Below are 21,272 nucleotides of genomic sequence, written 5' to 3'. Positions count from 1 at the left end.
GGAGCTCTTTTTCCTTCTTCTTCTTCTTTTTTTTTTTTTTTTTTTTTTTTATATTTTGTTTTCCCTTCTTAGTTATTTTTTCCCCCTGACAGTAATTAAAAGTGAAATTGTACATTTCTTGACAGACTCTCGCACATATGGAGAGTTTGCATTTAAACGTGCCTCTTTCAGTCATACAGATTTTGGGTGCTCTTTTTTCTTATTTATTCCTTCCCTTTCCCGCCGGAATCTTCCCCCGGCGCTCAGCCCCAGCCTCTGCCTGGCCCTGGTTCGTCCCTGAGCTTCACCATCCTGCTGGCTCTGGGGACACGAGGTGGCCGAGGGCCAGCGGGGTCCCGGCCCCGCGCCTTCGTTTGGGGCTGCGCTAATTAATGCCGAGCTCCGCGTGGGGGAACGCAGCCGTAAATTAGTGGGAGCTGGATCGGGGCCAGGGAACAAAGTCACTGCAACTCCACGAGAGTGGGAGGAAAAGCTGGAGGAGGAGGAGGGAGAGGAGATGGGAATGAAGCGAGGCCGCCCAAGCGCTGTCCCCGTTTTGGTGTCGCTTCTCCGCGTCCCAACGGAGACGTTTCCTCCTCTCCAGATGTGCTCCAGCTCAAACCTGGCCCGGGGGAGCCTCTTCCTCCTGTCCTGGTTTGGAGGACAGGTGTCTGCCAATACAGGCAGGAGCTTCTCTTTGAAATGCAGAATGTAAAACCCCTCCCTCCAAATTATTGTAATTTTGAAATTAAGGGGCTCTCAGGCAAAGAGATGGGAATTAGGAATAACAGTTCTTTACTAGGAGAATTAAACTAGCAATGCAGTATTACACAGAACAATCCCAGCCCTGCCAGAGTCAGAATCCAAGCTGACACCCGTCAGTCAGTCAGGGTGTTGGCACAGTCCCATTCAATGGTGGCTGCATCCTCCTGCAGGGGCAGATGTGGTTCAGCTGGAGCAGTGCTCCTGGAGAAGGGGCAGTTTCCTCTGAAGCTCCAGGGATGATGTGCAAAGGTCTGGTTTTCCTCTGGAATCCAGTGGGAAGAAGGTTCCTTGGTGTCCCAAATGTCAGTTTTTATCTGGGTAGGAAAGGCTTGGCTCCTCCCCTGGCTGGAGCATCTCCCATGGGATGATGGAATTTTATCAGTCATGCCCTGGGACTCACTGGCCATGAACAGGAGATATCTCCTGGAGGGAGGATGGGCTGTGGGAAGATAAAGATGATTGCCCAGCTGGTTTAAAGATGGCCCATGAGCAGGAGAATCTCCTGGAGGGAGGATGGGAAGGTGGAAAAGAAAACTGCCCCAGCTGGATTTAACAGCTGGCCCATTAACAGGAGATATCTCCCTGGAATTATGGGTCCTGGAAGAGATAAAAAACACTGCTCTACCTGGATTTAACAACTGAATAGAATTCCTGGGAAGAAACTGAGAGGAAAAACGCTGGGGGATGATCTGATTTGGGGATGAGCTTGTGGCTTTCCTGCAGAGACGCGAGCGGGCTGGAAATAAACAGGTGGGATCGAGGAGCTGCTCAAGGTCTCATCCGTGGGGTTTTACAGGCAGAAAACATCTCCAGAAATTTGGGGTGGGGTGTTCAGGGCTCAGGGAGTGATGTCAAGGATTGTTTTGTCTTGCTGAGGATTCGTTGTCCTGTCTGTGTTTGTTGGGTTGATCGTTGGGATCCTCTTCTTGCATCCTTTTCTTCTTCTTCAGCTTCTTATGCTCTGGAAGGAAAAGTGGTCTTAAACCAGGAAAAACTCCCTGAAACCAGGAAAAAATGGTCCTAAATCAGGAAAAAATGGACCTAAACTGGGAAGAAATGGTCATAAACAAAGAAAAACTTCATTAAACCAGGAAAAATGGTCCTAAGACAAGAAAAGTGGCCCGAACCAGGGAAAGTGGCCCAAAACCCAGAAACGTGGCCCTAAAACAAGAAATTGCCCCTAAACCAGGAAAAACTGCCTTAAACCAGTAAAAACTGCCTTAGACCAGGAAACATGGCATTAAACCAAAAAAATGCCTCTAAACCAGGAAAAAATGTCCCTAAACTAGGAAACATGGCCCTAAACTAGGAAAAAGTTGCTCTAAAACAAGAATAATGCCCATAAACCAGGAAGAAATGGTCCTAAACAAGGGAAAATGGCCCCAAACCAGGAAAAATGGCCCTAAAACAGGAAAAGCTGCCTTAAACCAGGAAAATATCAATTAATTAAAATTAATTCAAATTAAAGCCAGGCTCCCAAACACGAGCAGAGCGCTCCCAGGTGGCTCTGCTGTCCTCAGGTGTTCCAGTGGGATTGTTTCCTGCTGCCCCAAGCAGGGAGTGCTCCAAAGGGAAATGAGAACACCCAAATAGTGACAGCTTTGAACTCCTGCCTTCGTGCAGAATTTGTGTTTTCCTCCAGAAATAGCTGGGCTAGGGAATTGTTGGGATTTTAATGGGATCTTTGGGCAGTGTCAGCCGCCAGGGGACTTTCAGGGTGTATCACAAGCTGATAACATTATATAATAATTTTAATATTAATTAATAAGATAATTAATTTAATTTAATTAGATAATTAAAGGTGCAGAGTTTTCAGGGGCAGTGACATCAGCCAGTTCCACCCCTGGAAAATGGAGAGACAGGAGGCTGATAACGACTGGGATGGCAAAAAAAAATAACGGGAATGAAGTGAAGCCAGAAATGAGGATAATTTATTCAAGTGCCTGGAATATCAGCTTGGCTGGAAAAGCACGGGGAGCAAAGCAGGGATGCTTTAATCACGAGAGAATCTCTTCCCTTGCAGGTTGTTGGTCTTCTCCTGCCCAACCAGACCTTGGCCTCCACGGTGTTCTGGCAGGTAACTCCCTGGGAAGGGTGGGGTGTGGGCAGGGCAGAGCTGAGGTGTGCCCAGGGGACAGGCTGATGTTTTAGGGACAGCATGTGCCTGGATGCATCCAGGGAAAGGCCTGGAAGGAGCTGGAAACAAATCTTGGCTCCTCTGTTCATCCCACACCTCCCTGTGCCGTGGTGGGAACAGGAAAACACCAAAATCAGCTTTTTGGAGTCGTTTTGTCTGGGTGTAAATGGTTCCTCCATGTGTAGATCATGGAAGTGTTGGCCCTAAACTCACACATCTGCCTTGGGAGGACAAGGAGTTGGGATTTTCCTTGGGGGAGGAAAGATGTTGGAAGGGCAACATCTGTGCAGGGCTGGGGATGGTGGGACTCCTGGGAATCTCAGCTCCCAGGAATTTTGGGAAGAGGAGTGCATGGCACAGCCCAGGACTCTGCATTCAGTCTGCTACAGGAGCTTTGGGGGGAAACAATCTGTGTGTAGGGAGGTGCTGGTGTGGTTTCCCATTGAAATCCTGGGAATTAGGAGGAAGGGGAGGCAGCAGGCAGGGGAATGAGAGATCCACAGTAAACACCACGAGCGCGATTCCAGCGCCAGCTGAAACGAAGGAACGAGTTATTTTCAGCTCCTTTCTGGTGGCAAATGTGTTTTATTGTCTGCAGTGTGAGTGGGGATGGAGCTGTGCAGCCAGGGAGGCTCTGGGCAGGGTGGGATCTGCCTGGAGCCTGGGGAAGGTGGGACAGTGTGCCAGGAATTTGGGATTTGCCTGGAGCTCTGGGTGGCAGAGGAGGAGGGGCTGGGCACGTCCTGGGTCACTCAGGGGTTGGAGGGCACTCCCTGCCCTCTTTGGGGACATCTGGGAGGGAATCTCAGGCTGGTTTGGGTGGGAAGGGACCTTAAATCCCACCCCAGGTGGGCAGGGACACCTCCCACCATCCCAGCTGCTCCCAGTGTCCAGCCTGGCCTTGGACACTCCCAGGATTGGGGCAGCCCCAGCTGCTCTGTCCCAGTGCCAGTTCAATGCCAAGCTGGGACAGCTGCTCATCTCCTGCTCCTCTGACCCTCAGGGAGCCTCTGGAGCTCAGGAATTCCTGCTGGAGAGGCAGCTGGGCTTTTGCTGGATCCTGACTGCCCTTGGATTTGGCAGCACACCAGGAGGAATTTCTTCACATTGAGGGTGGCTGGATATTGGAAGGGGCTGCCCATGGCAGTGCCCATCCCTGGAGGTGTCCAAGTGTCCTGGTTGAAGGACAGGTGTCTGCCAATAAAGGCAGAAGCTTCTCTTTGAAATGGAGAATGGAAACCCCCTCCCTCCATATTATTATTATAATTTTGAAATTATGGGGCTCTCAGACAAAAATAGGGGAATTAGGAATAACAGTTCTTTACTAGGAAAATTAAAATAGCAATGCAGTATTACACAGAACAATCCCAGCCCTGCCAGAGTCAGAATCCAAGCTGACACCCGTCAGTCAGTCAGGGTGTTGGCACAGTCCCATTCTATGGTGGCTGCATCCTCCTGCAGGGGCAGATGTGGTTCAGCTGGAGCAGTGCTCCTGGAGAAGGTGCAGTTTCCTCTGAAGCTCCAGGGATGATGTGCAAAGGTCTGGCTTTCCTCTGGAATCCAGTGGCAAAGGCTGCTCTGGTGTCCCAAATCTCAGTTTTTATCTGGGTAGGAAAGGCTTGGCTCCTCCCCTGGCTGGAGCATCTCCCATGGGATGATGGAATTTTATCAGTCATGCCCTGGGACTCAGTGGCCATGAACAGGAGATATCTCCTGGAGGGAGGATGGGCTGTGGGAAGATAAAGATGATTGCCCAGCTGGTTTAAAGATGGCCATGAGCAGATAATGTGTGCCAGGAGATCAGGGACACTGTCCCACCCAGCTGGGACAGAATTCACATTTCTGGCCACATCCTGTACTGCAGCCCAAGGCACCAAGGAACGTTGGATGTGGCACTCAGTGCTCAGGTGGGGATTGGTGACCTTGGAGGGATTTTCCAGCCTCAATGATCCTGGGATTCTGTGAGATTTAAACCCCACAGCACTGAGGGAGATGGGGCCAGGAAGGAGTTTCCCACCAGCATCCAGGGACACAGATCTGCCCTTGGACACCTTGGGATTTCCATCCTGCATCTGCAGGGCATCAAACCAGACCTAACCCCTGCCCCAGCGAGCTGCTGAGCTGGGAGCAGCCCCAGGGCTGATGAGTTTTCCCTCAGAGCTGCCAGAATTGGGGGTTTGGCTGGCTGTGCTGATGTTGTTCCCCTCTGTCTGCAGTGGTTGAACCAGAGCCACAACGCGTGTGTGAACTATGCAAACCGCAACGCGAGCAAGGTGAGCACGGCCCTGCAGCACCAGCCACTCTGGGGCTGCTGAGGGACCCAGACTGGCCACTGAGGGACCCACACTGGCCACTGTCCCCTGGTGGAGACCAGTGCCACCAGCACCAGGGCCTGGGAATGGCTGGAGGATCGGAAATGGGGCCTTGGGGCTGAGCCGGCCCCTAACTGGTCTGGGATGGTTTAACTGGGATGTAAAAGGGCACAGAGCAGGGTGGTGCCTGGGAGGGGGAGCAGAGGAAACTCCAGGATCCCATCGCCCGAGGGTTTTGGTCGTGCTGGTAGCAGTGGGAAGTGCTGGGGATGTCCCTGGGATGTGCTGGGAATGTTCCTGGAATGTCCCTGGGATGTGCTGGGAATTGCCTTGGGATGTTCCTGGGAATGTTCCTGGAATGTTCCTGGGATGTGCTGGGGATGTCCCTGGGATGTGCTGGGAATGTCCCTGGGATGTTCCTGGGAATGTCCCTGGGATGTTCCTGGGATGTCCCTGAGAATGTCCCTGGGATGTTCCTGGGATGTCCCTGGGATGTGCTGGGAATGTCCCTGGAATGTCCCTGGAATGTCCCTGGGAATGTCTCTGGGAATGTCCCTGGAATGTCCTTGGGATGTTCCTGGGAATGTCCCTGGGATGTCCCTGGGATGTGCTGGGAATGTCCCTGGAATATCCCTGGAATGTTCCTGGGATGTCCCTGGAATGTCCCTGGGATGTTCCTGGGAAGTGCTGGGAATGTCCTTGGGATGTTCCTGGGAATGTTCCTGGGATGTTCCTGGGAATGTTCCTCCTCCCCTCCTTCTCCTCAGCCTCCATTCATCCCGTGTTGGGATGTGGGAAGCTGAGCTGGAATCCATCCAGCTCATTGAGAGAACATTTCACAGACAAAATATTGACTGTGGCGAGTTTGGGGTTCAGCACTCAGGGTAGAAATGCTAATTTGGTGCCATTTGCTGAATTTCACTCACATCCTTCCTTTGAGCTGCTATTATTATAATTTTCTGATGCCAATTAATTTTCCATTCCCTGTAACCTTGCTGGGGAGGCCACGGTTTCCTCTCGGGATGACAGACCATGTGTCACAGAACAATATGACAAAATTAAACCTGTCTCTGCTTTGAAACAAATACACCAGAAACAAAACAAACAAACAAACAAACAAACAAACAAACAAAAAAAAAAAAAAAAAAAAGAGGGGAGGGGGGAAACGGGTTGAATATTAATAACCAGAAGTTTGTTTATTGAAAATGTGTTTTGTTTTTCTCTCCAAAGCCTTCCCCGACATCCAAGTTCATCCAGGGCTACTTGGGAGCTGTCATAAGTGCTGTCTCAATAGCAGTGGGTAACTCTTTATATCTCTGCATTTCGTGACTCAGGGGCTGCTTGGGAGATGTTTTTTGGATTGCCAAGCATGTTTTTATCTTTGAACTGTCTCAAGTTTTGATAAGCAGCAAATGCAGTCGGTGAGGTGTGGCTGTGCCTGCATGGCTGAGCTCCCAGCAGAACCAGCAACCTGGGTTAAAATCCAGGTGATTAATGCCATTAACAGCAGCTCCTAATGACCCCAGCAGGGTGTTTAAAGCACCTCCTCATGGGCAGACCCACAGCTCTTGATTTTGGACTTTTCCTGCAGAACCAGAATCCCACCCAGCACCTCCTGCCCTGTGCTCTGCTGCTCTGGGAACATGATTAATTAATTGGTGGTGGGTTAATTAACCAGGCTGAGTTGGAGACCCCGAGGCTGCAGGGCCCTGGGTGCCAGGAGAGGAGAGGAGAGTTCTGGAATGTTCTCTGGGGATGGAATTACATCTTCTCCTGTGCTGGAGCTGGTGTCCAGGTCATGGCATGGAATCCTGGAAGGGGTTGAGTGGGAAAGGACATTAAATCCCATTAAATCCCATTAAATCCCTTTAAATCCCATTAAATCCCATCCATTCCCACCCCATCCATGGCAGGGACACCTCCCACTGTCCCAGTGTCCAGCCTGGCCTTGGGCACTGCCAGGGATCCACAGCAAATCTGGGAATCCCCTCTCTAATCTCTCTCTTTCTATGTTTGTAATTTATTTTTATCCCACTCTCCCCCTACAGCCTCTTTCCTGCCTTTTCTTTTGCTCCCTCATTTCACTGCTGTTCTGAGCAGAGTGATAATGTAATTTTTTTTTTTTCCCCATCAATTGAGTGGATTCCTGGGCTTGGGCTCCAATTCCTGATATCTGGCTGCTGTTCCTGCTGGTGGTGCATGAAGTGCAATTAATACCAGCTGGTTTTCCTAAACAAGGCAAACAAAGGCAGGCAGAAGTAAAAAGACTTGAGAAAGACCAAGTGTGTTTCAAATGTTTGGAATTTTTTTATTCCCCCAGTACTCCAGTGCCAAGAGCAGCACAGATCAGGGGGGGATGTGATGAGACAGAAACTCTTTCCAGCTGACACACTCACTCTTACTCTGCTATTTTTCACACTTTCAGAAGGTTAAAAAAGATGCATGAAGCCGATTTTAATGGTAATAGTTGCTTTTTAAGATTTTTAATTTTTTGTAGATAATAATTGATGGCAATTTGATTATTCCTATATGGAAGAAGGTTCCTTTTGCCCAGGGAATTTGGGTCTGCCCCATCCCTGGCAGTGTCCAAGGGCAGGTTGGAGCACCCTGGCACTGGAGGTGTCCCTGATGATGATGGGATGGGATGGGATGGGATGGGATGGGATGGGGTGGGATGGGATGGGATGGGATGGGATGGGATGGGATGGGATGGGATGGGATGGGATGGGATGGGATAGGATGGGATGGGATGGGATGGGATTTTTCCAGCCCCACCCATTTCCCAGTTCCCAGTTTCAGATCCCAGCTCCATTGTTATGGCATTGCTGATCCCTTTGGGTTCTGGCTCAGCTCTTCAGGGCTTTGGCCTTGGGCTCAGGCTTCTCCCTGGGGGCTGAGGTGACTCTTGGGGCTGTGCTGAAAGGCCTGGAATTAAAAACCAGGCAGACCCAGAGCTCTGCATTTTGGACTTTTCCTGCTTTCTGAGCCTAAATCCTGACTCTACATGAGCCCCTGGAGGATGGGGACAGCTGCCAGGGGATTTACTGGTGCTCTGGGCTGTCTGTGACAGTCTGTGGGGTTGCACTTGGGTGTGCTTAGGACCGAATTAGGTGAAAACTGGAGAGGAGCAGGAGAGCTGGAGTGTGCTGGTCTGTTTGGATCCTGGGGCTGGAGCAGCTGAGGGAGCTGGGAAAGGGGCTCAGCCTGGAGGGGCTCAGCCAGAGATCCCACTCCTTCCCATTCCAGCAATCCCATTCCTTCCCATTCCAGCAATCCCATTCCAGCAATCCCACTCCTTTCCATTCCAGCAATCCCATTCCTTCCCATTCCAGCAATCCCACTCCTTTCCATTCCAGCAATCCCATTCCTTCCCATTCCAGCAATCCCACTCCTTTCCATTCCAGCAATCCCATTCCTTCCCATTCCAGCAATCCCACTCCTTTCCATTCCAGCAATCCCATTCCAGCAATCCCATTCCTTCCCAATCCAGCAATCCCATTCCTTCCAATTCCAGCAATCCCACTCCTTCCCATTCCACCAATCCCAATGTTTCCCACACCATCAATCCCAATGTTTCCCACACCATCAATCCCAGTTTTTCCCATTCCATCCATCCCACTCCTTCCCTTCCCATCCATCCCACTCCTTCCCTTTCCATCAATCCCACTCCTTCCCTTTCCATCAATCTCAATGTTTCCCACACCATCCCAGTTTTTCCCATTCCATTCATCCCACTCCTTCCCATTCCATCCATCCCATTCCTTCCCTTCCCATCAATCCCATCACTGCCCCTCCTTCCCTGCCCTGTGCTCCCCATCCCGGGCTGCTCCTCCTTCCCTGCCCACACTGCTCTCTCTCTCTCACTCATTTCTCGCTCTCCTCCCCGGGTGCAGTGTCCCTGCGGGTTTTCCAATCCCATCCCCTGTTCCTGATAATTGTCTGCGAGCTGTGCTGACAGCCTGTGAATGGGCTGTGATGTCCAGCAGCAGCCAGGGCTGCAGCCTCCCCTGGCTGGGCTCTGTCCTGCCCAGGGGCTGGAGAATTGGGGAGAGGGCTGGGAGGGGATGGAGCTCCCTGGGAGCAGGAGGAAAATCCCAGTGGATCCGAGGCACTGTGTCCTGGTTTGGAGGACAGGTGTCTGCCAATAAAGGCAGGAGCTTCTCTTTGAAATGGAGAATGTAAATCCCCTCCCTCCAAATTATTATTATTGTAATTTTGAAATTAAGGGGCTCTCAGACAAAAATAGGGGAATTAGGAATAACAGTTCTTTACTAGGAAAATTAAAATAGCAATGCAGTATTACACAGAACAATCCCAGCCCTGCCAGAGTCAGAATCCAAGCTGACACCCGTCAGTCAGTCAGGGTGTTGGCACAGTCCCATTCAATGGTGGCTGCATCCTCCTGCAGGGGCAGATGTGGTTCAGCTGGAGCAGTGCTCCTGGAGAAGGTGCAGTTTCCTCTGAAGCTCCAGGGATGATGTGCAAAGGTCTGGTTTTCCTCTGGAATCCAGTGGGAAGAAGGTTCCTTGGTGTCCCAAATGTCAGTTTTTCTCTGGGTAGGAAAGGCTTGGCTCCTCCCCTGGCTGGAGCATCTCCCATGGGATGGTGGAATTTTATCAGTCATGCCCTGGGACTCAGTGGCCATGAACAGGAGATATCTCCTGGAGGGAGGATGGGCTGTGGGAAGATAAAGATGATTGCCCAGCTGGTTTAAAGATGGCCCATGAGCAGATAATGTGTGCCAGGAGATCAGGGGCACTGCCCCACCCAGCTGGGACAGAATCCACATTTCTGGTCACATCAATCCAACACACTGGTGATCAACTTCAGTTTGAAATGGAGTTAAAGTTTGAAATGAGTCAGTGCCTGGCTCTAAAGTCTGCATCTCTCTGCTCCCAAGCTCCTGCTCCTGCCCATCCCTTTCTCTGTTCATTCTGGGTTCCAGAAGGGAGGGTTGGATGTGTCAGGCTGGAGCCTCAGCCTGGCAGTTCCTCCACGGAGCCCAGAAATCGCTGGAGCTGCAGCAGCCATTCCCAAAGGCACAGCCCTGAGCTGTGGGAGACAAGGACGTGGAGTTCTCTGGGAATGCTCCCAGTGTCCAGCATCATCATCATCATCATCATCATCATCATCATCATCATCATCCTCATCACCCTCTCCTTCTGGGAATGATCCCAGTGTTCATCATCACCATCATCATCATCCTGTCCCTTTGGGAATGATCCCAGTGCTCATCATCATCATCATCATCCTGTTCCTCTGGGGATGTTCCCAGTGTTCATCATCATCATCATCATCCTGTCCCTCTGGGAATGATCCCAGTGCCCATCATCATCATCATCATATCATCATCATCATGCTGTCCCTCTGGGAATGATCCCAGTACTCATCATCCTCCTCATCATCATCATCATGCTGTCCCTCTGGGAATGATCCCGTATTCATCAGCCTCCTCCTCATCATCATCATCATCAGCCTCATCATCATCATCATCATGCTGTCCCTCTGAACAGGGCCCAGGTTCATGGAGATCTTGGTTTGACCCTCTTGTGCTGGGCACGGCCCCTGCCCCTCCTTTCCCCACATTTCCCAAACCCGTCTGTCTGTTCTCAGCACGGTTCCCACTTTGCTCCTCTCTTGCTCCAGACCACACCGCTGCCTTCCCTGGAAGCATCCAGCCGTGGGGCTGCTGTGGCCATCCCTCCTGGAATTCTCTTGGCAGGGATGTTTCCTCCTTCCCTCACTCCTGCTGCTCCCCAACTTCCTTCCCCACTCGGATCCTCGTTGCTTTCCCTTCCCTTCGACTCCTCCGTTCTGTTCTTGCCTTGGGAAGGCTCCAGTTGGGACAGAGCCCAGTTTTCCATCTCTGCCTCCATCTTCACCTCCCAGCCCTAATGAATGAGTTTTTTCCTTCCTTCTCCTAATGCTCTTTTCTCCAGCTTGGCTGGATGGGACTCACCAGATCCAATTAGTTCTACTCCAATCTGGTGACTGGGGGATGAGGGATAACCTCCCTTGGAGCCAGTCCCTCTTTCCAAGTTGACTTTCCAGGTCCCTTGGAAGAGCCAGCTCCAGCTGCAGAGCTCAGGGATGCTGGAATTGAATCCCTTAAATCAGTGGAGTTTTCTCCAGCACAGTCCATGAATCCAGAGAGTGGCTCAGCAATGTTTGGGTGGTGCCATCTACCAGCTAATGCTCGTTGGATTCCTGAGATTCCTTTATTTTATAAAAATTCCCTCTCAGTGTGAAGTGAAATAACTCCTTGGATGGATTTACTGCTCCAGGCCGGGTTTAAGAGGTGTGGGCTTGGTCATTGCCAGTGTCAGGCATTCAAAACCATCTCTCAGGCTTCAAAAATCTTCATAAAAAGGAGGAAAAAAGCAGGGATATTTTTTTTAAATTCCCATGGTTTTGGAATTGGTGTGTTGGTAGACATGAGGTCAGAACTTTTTGAGACAAGGAGGAGAAGAAAAGGGATGAGAAATGTTGGTCCCTGACAGTGTCTGATGGTTCTGGCTTCCACGTGTGGTGATGTCTGGGGGAATGTTGTTGGTGCTGAAACAAAACTGGGAGCTAAAGAAACGGCAGGAATTCGAATGGCAGCTGAGGAGGAGGAGGAGGAGGAAGGGAGGAAGGGCAGAGGCACAGGAGAGCCCTGGGGGAGCTTTCTGTCCCAGTGATGGTTTGATCCCGGATTTGTGTTGCGGGATGTTAGGAGGCGTTGGTGCCATGTGTCCACTCCTGTGTCCATCCCGTGTCCCTGTGTCACTCTGGTGTCCTGTGTCACTCCTGTGTCCCTGTGTCACTCCCGTGTCCCTGTGTCACTCCCGTGTCCCTGTGTCCATCCATGTGTCCCTGTGTCACTCCCGTGTCCCCGTGTCCCTGTGTCACTCCCGTGTCCCTGTGTCCACTCCCGTGTCCCCGTGTCCCTGTGTCACTCCCGTGTCCCTGTGTCCACTCTCATGTCCTTGTGTCCACTCCTGTGTCACTCCCATGTCCCTGTGTCCATCCATGTGTCCCTGTGTCAATCCCGTGTCCCTGTGCCCAGTTCCCCTGGCTCCCCCAGTCCATCAAGGCGGACTCCTCAGCAATTGGGAAAAGCTGGATTTGGTGGATTTGGTGGATTTGGTGGATTTGCTGGATTTGCAGAATTTGCTGGATTTGCTCTTGTCCCGGTGCAGAGCCTGCACCATGGACAGCTCCCACCCTGCCGTGTCCCCAGGTCAGGCATGGCTGTGACACCCTGGGACAGCTCCCACCCTGCCGTGTCCCCAGGCTGGGCATGGCTGTGACACCCTGGGACAGCTCCCACCCTGCAGTGTCCCCAGGCTGGGCAGGGCTGTGACACCCGGGGACAGCTCCCACCCTGCCGTGTCCCCAGGTCAGGCAGGGCTGTGACACACAGGGACAGCTCCCACCCTGCAGTGTCCCCAGGCTGGGCAGGGCTGGGACACCCTGGGACAGCTCCCACCCTGCCGTGTCCCCAGTCTGGGCATGGCTGTGACACACAGGGACAGCTCCCACCCTGCAGTGTCCCCAGGTCAGGCAGGGCTGTGACACACAGGGACAGCTCCCACCCTGCAGTGTCCCCAGGTCAGGCAGGGCTGTGACACACAGGGACAGCTCCCACCCTGCCGTGTCCCCAGGTCAGGCAGGGCTGTGACACACAGGGACAGCTCCCACCCTGCCGTGTCCCCAGGCTGAGCAGGGCTGTGACACCCTGGGACAGCTCCCACCCTGCCGTGTCCCCAGGCTGGGCAGGGCTGTGACACACAGGGACAGCTCCCACCCTGCAGTGTCCCCAGGTCAGGCAGGGCTGTGACACACAGGGACAGCTCCCACCCTGCCGTGTCCCCAGGTCAGGCAGGGCTGTGACACACAGGGACAGCTCCCACCCTGCCGTGTCCCCAGGCTGAGCAGGGCTGTGACACCCTGGGACAGCTCCCACCCTGCCGTGTCCCCAGGCTGGGCAGGGCTGTGACACACAGGGACAGCTCCCACCCTGCAGTGTCCCCAGGTCAGGCAGGGCTGTGACACACAGGGACAGCTCCCACCCTGCCGTGTCCCCAGGCTGGGCAGGGCTGTGACACACAGGGACAGCTCCCACCCTGCCGTGTCCCCAGGTCAGGCAGGGCTGTGACACACAGGGACAGCTCCCACCCTGCCGTGTCCCCAGGCTGGGCAGGGCTGTGACACACAGGGACAGCTCCCACCCTGCCGTGTCCCCAGGTCAGGCAGGGCTGTGACACACAGGGACAGCTCCCACCCTGCCGTGTCCCCAGGCCGGGCAGGGCTGTGACACACAGGGACAGCTCCCACCCTGCCGTGTCCCCAGGCCGGGCAGGGCTGTGACACACAGGGACAGCTCCCACCCTGCCGTGTCCCCAGGTCAGGCATGGCTGTGACACACAGGGACAGCTCCCACCCTGCCGTGTCCCCAGGCTGAGCAGGGCTGTGACACACAGGGACAGCTCCCACCCTGCCGTGTCCCCAGGTCAGGCAGGGCTGTGACACACAGGGACAGCTCCCACCCTGCCGTGTCCCCAGGTCAGGCAGGGCTGTGACACACAGGGACAGCTCCCACCCTGCCGTGTCCCCAGGCTGGGCAGGGCTGTGACACCCTGGGACAGCTCCCACCCTGCCGTGTCCCCAGGCCGGGCAGGGCTGTGACACCCTGGGACAGCTCCCACCCTGCAGTGTCCCCAGGTCAGGCAGGGCTGTGACACACAGGGACAGCTCCCACCCTGCCATGTCCCCAGGTCAGGCAGGGCTGTGACACCCTGGGACAGCTCCCACCCTGCCGTGTCCCCAGGCCGGGCAGGGCTGTGACACCCGGGGACAGCTCCCACCCTGCAGTGTCCCCAGGTCAGGCAGGGCTGTGACACACAGGGACAGCTCCCACCCTGCCATGTCCCCAGGTCAGGCAGGGCTGTGACACCCGGGGACAGCTCCCACCCTGCAGTGTCCCCAGGCTGGGCAGGGCTGTGACACCCTGGGACAGCTCCCACCCTGCCGTGTCCCCAGGCTGGGTATGGCTGTGACACCCTGGGACAGCTCCCACCCTGCCGTGTCCCCAGGCCGGGCAGGGCTGTGACACCCGGGGACAGTGGCAGTGTCCCTTCCACGGGTGTTCTGTAAGGTCCCTTCCCACCCAACCCATTCTGGAATTCTGTCCATCCCTGGAGCTGCAAAGGGACAGGAGGGAGCTGCAGGCTGGGCCAGGGAAGGTTTAATTGAAGAATTCCTTCACCCAAAGGTTGTCAAGCTCAGCTGGCCAGGGCAGGTGGAGTCCCTGTCCCTGCAGGGATTTTAAATCCGTGCATGTGGCACTTGGGGACGTGGGGCAGTGCTGGGGGTGGTTGGCCTCGATCTCAGAGGGCTTTCCCTGCCATTTCTGTTCCCTCTGGGGATTTTTGCAGGTTCTGTGCCTGTGCCAGGTTTGGTGAGGTGAATCCTCTCTGATTCTGTTCTATGTTTCCATCACCAGTGACTGGGTGATGGTCACAACAATAAACCTGAGCTTGGTTTTTAATGATGAATTCACCTCAACACATCCTTCAGCCAATCCCAAGTAATTAAACTCATTAACATCTTGATGACCCTTTGCTTTGGTGGCCTCAGGCTGAGCAGTTCCTGCCCTGTTTGCCCCGTGGGAAGGAGCTCACAGATCAGCGACAGCAATTCCCAAACTGTGCCAAACAAACCCTCATTAGTTTCCTAAACCCAGTCCTTGTGTTGAGGATTTGGGAGATGGGATTTAATCTCCAGCAACATTTAATTTCATATTCCCAGCAGGGAGGCTGCTGCAAGTGGGGACTGAGTTCATCCCATTAAATCTGAAGTAAAATGTTTTTATTGCCCTGCGCTCGCCGTGCTGCCTCTCCCAGACTCAGCTTTGCTCTTTCAAAAGCTGCTGCTCTTCCACCTCCATGTCAAATCCTGCCTCAACCCTCCGAGCAGGGGCTGCAAACCCAACAAAATCTGTCATGGGCACGGATTAACCATATCCAGACTAAACACCCACACCCATGGGGCAGACCAGCAAAGCCAGGCTTAAAACTGGCTTCTCTTAAAGCCACACGTTTTCGACTGTGTTATGGTTTCTGGAGGTGTTCACACTTTGAAAAGGTTCATCCCAATACCCACAAAATGCAAAAAAATAAAAAATCCAGTCTTTTTTGAAGGGGTAGAAGTTCAAGAGTTTGGGGTCTGGGTGAAAACCTAGGGAAAGGCTCTGGAAACATTTCCTGGGGTTGGAGAAGCAGCCCTGAGCTCAGGCAGGGCTTAGCCAGTGCTTCTCCAGGCTGGGATGTGCTGGGATGTGCTGGGGTTCAGCCTTTCATTTAAACCCAAGAGTTGGGTTCAACCCTTCTTTTAAACCCACAGGTTGGGTTCAATCCTTAATTTAAACCAAATGGTTGGGTTCAACTCTTCATATAAACCTGAGTTGGGTTCAACCCTTCATTTAAACCCAAAAGTTGAGTTCAACTCTTCATTTCAAACCAAGAGTTGGGTTCAGTACTTCGTTTCAACCCCAGCTGGGTTCAATACTTCATTTAAACCCAAGTTATGTTCAACTCTTTATTCAATCCCAAGAGCTGTGTTCAACTCTTCATTTAAGCCCAAAAGTCGGGTTCAACTCTTAATTTAAACCCAAGAACTGGGTTCAGCCATTCATTTAAACCCAAGAACTGGGTTCAGTATTTCATTTAAACCCAAGTTGAGTTCAATACTCCATTTAAACCCAAGAACTGGGTTCAGTACTTCATTTAAACTCAAGAACTGGGTTCAGCCCTTCATTTAAACCCAAGAACTGGGTCCAATACTTCATTTAAACCCAAGCTGGGTTTAATTCTACATTTAAACCCAAGAGTTTGGTTCAATTATTCATTTCAACCCAAGATGAGTTCAACTCTTCATTTAAACCCAAGCTGGGTTCAGTACTTCATTTAAACCCAAGAACTGGTTTCAATATTTCATTTAAACCCAAGCTGGGTTCAATACTTCATTTAAACCCAAGTTGGGTTCAATACTTCATTTAAACCCAAGAACTGGTTTCAATATTTCATTTAAACCCAAGCTGGGTTCAGTACTTCATTTAAACCCAAGAACTGATTTCAATATTTCATTTAAACCCAAGCTGGGTTCAATACTTCATTTAAACCCAAGTTGGGTTCAATACTTCATTTAAACCCAAGAACTGGGTTCAACTCTCCATTTAAGCCCAAAGGTTGTGTTCAACCCTTGTTTTAACAATTGGATTTAACCCTGTGTTGACTAAAGAGTTGAGCCCAGCCCAGCCAAGCCCTGCACTGGGGCAGGTTTAATTCCCAAACTCCCCTCCATGGGGGCAGACCCCACACTGTGCCCTCTGCCCTGCTGTGCTCATGTGTTTCTCCTTTCCCAGGTGGGCCTTAACGTTCTGATCCAGAGAGCAAACAAGTTTACCCCAGCCACCCGCCTCCTGATCCAGAGGTTTGTGCCATTCCCTGCTGTTGGTAAGGAAAAATTCCTTTGTTTTTTTTGTCTTTGTGGCTGCAAACCTGCAGGTGGCCAGAAGCCCCTGGGCTGGACACAGCTCCTCCCTTCCTGCTCGTGTCCTCTCAGGGGTGCTGCCTGAGCTGGGGCAGGCAGGGGTGGGACTCTGAAAAGCAGAATTTTGGCAGAAAAATGCTGCAAAAAAAAAATGCTGGTGGAGGATTTTCAGCTGCACTGTCCACTCTGAAGCAGCTTCCAGCGTGGTCAGCCCTGGCTGGTCCTCAACCATTCCAGTCTGGGAGCGTTTCACCTGCAAAATCTGGGCTGAGCTGGGTCAAATCCTCAAATAAGCAGCAGCACTGTGGTTAGTTTGCAATAAAATGCATTGGTCACTTTGCAATAAAATGCAAAGAAATAGTTTACAATAAAATGCATTGGTCACTTTGCAATAAAATGCATTGGTCACTTTGCAATAAAATGCATTGGTTAGTTTGCAATAAAATGCAAAGAAATAGTTTACAATAAAATGCATTGGTTATTTTGCAATAAAATGCAAAATAATTTAAACCCAAAGGTTGGGTTCAATTCTTCATTTAAGCCCAAAGGTTGGATTCAACCATTCATTTAGTTAGTTTGCAATAAAATGCATTGGTTATTTGAAATAAAATGCATTAGTTATTTTGCAATAAAATGGGTTATTTTGCAATAAAATGCATTAATTATTTTGAAATAAAATGCATTGGTTACTTTGCAATAAAATACAAAATAATTTAAACCCAAAGGTTGGATTCAACCATTCATTTAGTTAGCTTGCAATAAAATGCATTGGTTATTTGAAATAAAATGCATTGGTTAGTTTGCAACAAAATGCATTGGTCACTTTGCAATAAAATGCAAAGAAATAGTTTGCAATAAAATGCATTGTTTAGTTTGCAATAAAATGCAAAGAAATAATTTGAAATAAAATGCCTTGGTGTGTTTGAAATAAAATGCATTGGTTAATTTGCAATACAATGCATTGGTTAGTTTGCAATAAAATGCATTGGTTATTTTGCAATAAAATGCATTGGTCAGTTTGCAATAGAATGCAAAATAATTTAAGCCCAAAGGTTGGGTTCAATTCTTCATTTAAACCCAAAGGTTGGGTTCAACCATTCATTTAGTTAGTTTGCAATAAAATGCATTGGTTAGTTTGCAATAAAATGCAAAATAATTTAAACCCAAAGGTTGGGTTCAACCATTCATTTAGTTAGTTTGCAGTAAAATGCATTGTGGTCACTTTGCAATAAAATGCAAAATAATTTAAACCCAAAGGTTGGGTTCAATTCTTCATTTAAGCCCAAAGGTTGGGTTCAACCATTCATTTAGTTAGTTTGCAATAAAATGCATTGGTTAGTTTGCAATAAAATGCATTGGTCAGTTTATTTTTGTTTTTTTGTTTTGCTTTTCTTGGGTTTTATTACCCAGGAGAGCAGCAGGGATGAGCTGCAGCCCCAGGAGGGAGGTTGGAGTCACACTCAGGAAATCCTTGTGTTCACACCAGTGTTTGTGTTGGCATTGATTGAGGAGCCATCATTCATTTCTTTAATTAATTTGTTTTAATTAATCCTCCAGCTAATATTTTATTTGCCATGTTTCCTTACGAGCCAGGGCATCAGGGATCCCCCACTCCTTGCTGCTTTGTGGTTTGCAGACCTGGGCAAACCCTTAATTAAGATCTGTGTCCCAAAAACTCTTGAAGCTCCAGCTCCCAGAAGAAATTTTCTGTTTCTAATACAATTGCCCAAAAATCCCAAATTGTCCCAAAAAAAATCCCCAAATTGTCAAAAAAAAAAAATCCCAAAATTGTAAAAAAAAAAAAAAAAATACCAAATTGTCCAAAAATATCCCAAAATTGTCCAAAAAAATCCCAAAATTGTAAAAAACAAATCCCAAAATTGTAAAAAAAAATCCCAGAATTGTCCCAAAAAAATCCCAAAATTGTCCAAAAAGAATCCCAAAATTGTCAAAAAAAAAAAATAAAAAAATCCCAAATTGTCCAAAAAAATCCCCAAATTCTCCCTAAGGCCAGGCTGTCACTGATGAAGGTGGGAACGTCCTGGAGATGTTCATGGAGAAAAAAAAACAAAACGCAGAAAGCCCCAAAAATCCCACCCCAAACCTGATCTGAAGGAAATGAAAGCTCTTTCTTTCTTTTTCTTTCTTTCTTTCTTTCTTTCTTTCTTTCTTTCTTTCTTTCTTTCTTTCTTTCTTTCTTTCTTTCTTTCTTTCTTTCTTTCTTTCTTTCTTTCTTTCTTTCTTTCTTTCTTTCTTTCTTTCTTTCTTTCTTTCTTTCTTTCTTTCTTTCTTTCTTTCTTTCTTTCTTTCTTTCTTTCTTTCTTTCTTTCTTCTTTTTCTCTCTCCCTTTCCTTTCCTTTCCTTTCCTTTCCTTTCCTTTCCTTTCCTTTCCTTTCCTTTCCTTTCCTTTCCTTTCCTTTCCTTTCCTTTCCTTTCCTTTCCTTTCCTTTCCTTTCCTTTCCTTTCCTTTCCTTTCCTTTCCTTTCCTTTCCTTTCCTTTCCTTTCCTTTCCTTTCCTTTCCTTTCCTTTCCTTTCCTTTCCTTTCCTTTCCTTTCCTTTCCTTTTCTTCCCTTTCCTTCCCTTCCCTTCCCTTCCCTTCCCTTCCCTTCCCTTCCCTTCCCTTCCCTTCCCTTCCCTTCCCTTCCCTTCCCTTCCCTTCCCTTCCCTTCCCTTCCCTTCCCTTCCCTTCCCTTCCCTTCCCTTCCCTTCCCTTCCCTTCCCTTCCCTTCCCTTCCCTTCCCTTCCCTTCCCTTCCCTTCCCTTCCCTTCCCTTCCCTTCCCTTCCCTTCCCTTCCCTTCCCTTCCCTTCCCTTCCCTTCCCTTCCCTTCCCTTCCCTTCCCTTCCCTTCCCTTTCCTTCCCTTTCCTTCCCTTCCCTTCCCTTTCCTTTCCTTTCCTTTCCTTTCCTTTCCTTTCCTTTCCTTTCCTTTCCTTTCCTTTCCTTTCCTTTCCTTTCCTTTCCTTTCCTTTCCTTTCCTTTCCTTTCCTTTCCTTTCCTTTCCTTTCCTTTCCTTTCCTTTCCTTTCCTTTCCTTTCCTTTCCTTTCTCAAATCCCAGTTCTGCCATAATTCGCAGCGTTCTCTGCTCTCCCATCAGGCAGAAGGGGAGAGGTTTGGGATCAGCTCAGGGAATCCAGAATCTTGGAAAAAACCATTTTGGGAGCATCAGTGAGGTCTGGACACGCCATGCTCAGTGTTGGAGCTGCTCCCTGTGATTGACAGCGAGGAGGATGGGGCAGCGTGTGTGTTAAAAACGAAAAAAAAACCCAAAAAAACAACCAAAGAGGGGCCAAACTTTCCTTAAATGCAAGGCCTTGTTTTGTTCTTTCTCTGGGTTGAGGAGCTGCAGGGTTGGGAACACAGATCTGATAGATGGGGAGAGTGTCTGGTTCATGGAATAATAATGAAATAAATCGGGATATCAGAGGGAGAGACAGAGTGTGCGTGTGTGTGTGTGTTCCTCTCCCTCGGGAGGGGAAGGAGCGTTTGTCACCACAAATCATCCTTGATTGCACAGAGCTGCCTCCAGAGAGGGCTCAGCCACCCACCACCCTCCAAAAATTAGACATTTGTTATATGACATGAATTGAGATTAATTAGCGGATATTAACCCGTCAGAAACACATTTTTGGAAGGCGCTGGCGCTTGCAGCGCTGGGTTTGTCTCAGTTCTGGGTGGAAAGTTTGCAGGGAGAAGGGGGGAGGAGCTGGAAAATGCCACTTGAGCAGCCCAGAAGTTTTGTGGGGAAGTGCCTGAGCCCCAGGGAGGGTGTTCAGCCCCAACTCCTGATCAGAATTTGGGGTCACCTCGAGCCTCAAGAGCCACAAAATCTGGGAGAGGAGCTCTCCAAGGTCCTGAGCCAATTTTCCCCCAAAAATAGGGAAAATCCTGGAATGGTTTGGGTTGGAAACCCCAAAAATAGGGAAAATCCTGGAATGGTTTGGGCTGGAATCCCCAAAAATAGGGAAAATCCTGGAATGGTTTGGGTTGGAAACCCCAAAAATAGAGAAAATCCTGGAATGGTTTGGGCTTGAAACCCCAAAAATAGGGAAAATCCTGGAATGGTTTGGGTTGGAAATCCCAAAAATAGGGAAAATCCTGGAATGGTTTGGATTGGAAACCCCAAAAATAGGGAAAATCCTGGAATGATTTGGGCTTGAAACCCCAAAAATAGAGAAAATCCTGGAATGGTTTGGGCTGGAAAGGACCTAAAGATCATCAAATTCCAGCCACAGCCAAGGACACCTGGCACCTTCCTGTGTCCTTTTTGCCCTTATTGTCCCAGAGAGAAAAAACTAAAAATTGGTTCTTGTTCTCCTTGAGAATCCCATCATTTTTTTGGGATCAGAACAATTCACCTCAGCAGAGGGAGGGAAGGAGATCTGGAGGGCAAACAGCAGCTGCTGCTCTGACAGTTTGTACCCCTTCATTAGTGACTTGGTTTTTTATTTTTATTTTTTTTTTTTTTTTAGTTTTTTTAGGGTTTTTTGGGGTTTTTGGAGGGGTTTTGAGGTTTTTTGGTTGTTGTTTTTTTTTTTTTTTTTT

The 21,272-nt window shown here is 49.8% G+C and overlaps 1 protein-coding gene across 3 annotated transcripts in view; it reads left to right on the top strand.

Moving 5' to 3' along the window:
- The window catches only part of SFXN5 (sideroflexin 5), a 102,553-nt gene that overhangs the window by 37,228 nt on the left and 44,053 nt on the right, over positions 1-21,272 (top strand). For all 3 annotated transcript variants that reach the window (XM_056490228.1, XM_056490230.1, XM_056490229.1), the window contains exons 7-10: positions 2,768-2,821; positions 5,098-5,154; positions 6,424-6,489; positions 16,601-16,691. In XM_056490228.1, the coding sequence (XP_056346203.1) occupies positions 2,768-2,821; positions 5,098-5,154; positions 6,424-6,489; positions 16,601-16,691 (268 nt within the window). The remainder of the gene's footprint in view (positions 1-2,767; positions 2,822-5,097; positions 5,155-6,423; positions 6,490-16,600; positions 16,692-21,272) is intronic.

This window comes from Oenanthe melanoleuca, chromosome 4, assembly GCF_029582105.1.
Source record: "Oenanthe melanoleuca isolate GR-GAL-2019-014 chromosome 4, OMel1.0, whole genome shotgun sequence".
NCBI lineage: Eukaryota > Metazoa > Chordata > Aves > Passeriformes > Muscicapidae > Oenanthe > Oenanthe melanoleuca.
Note: the sequence above shows the minus strand (reverse complement) of the source record. Positions and strands in the feature narration are given on the sequence as shown.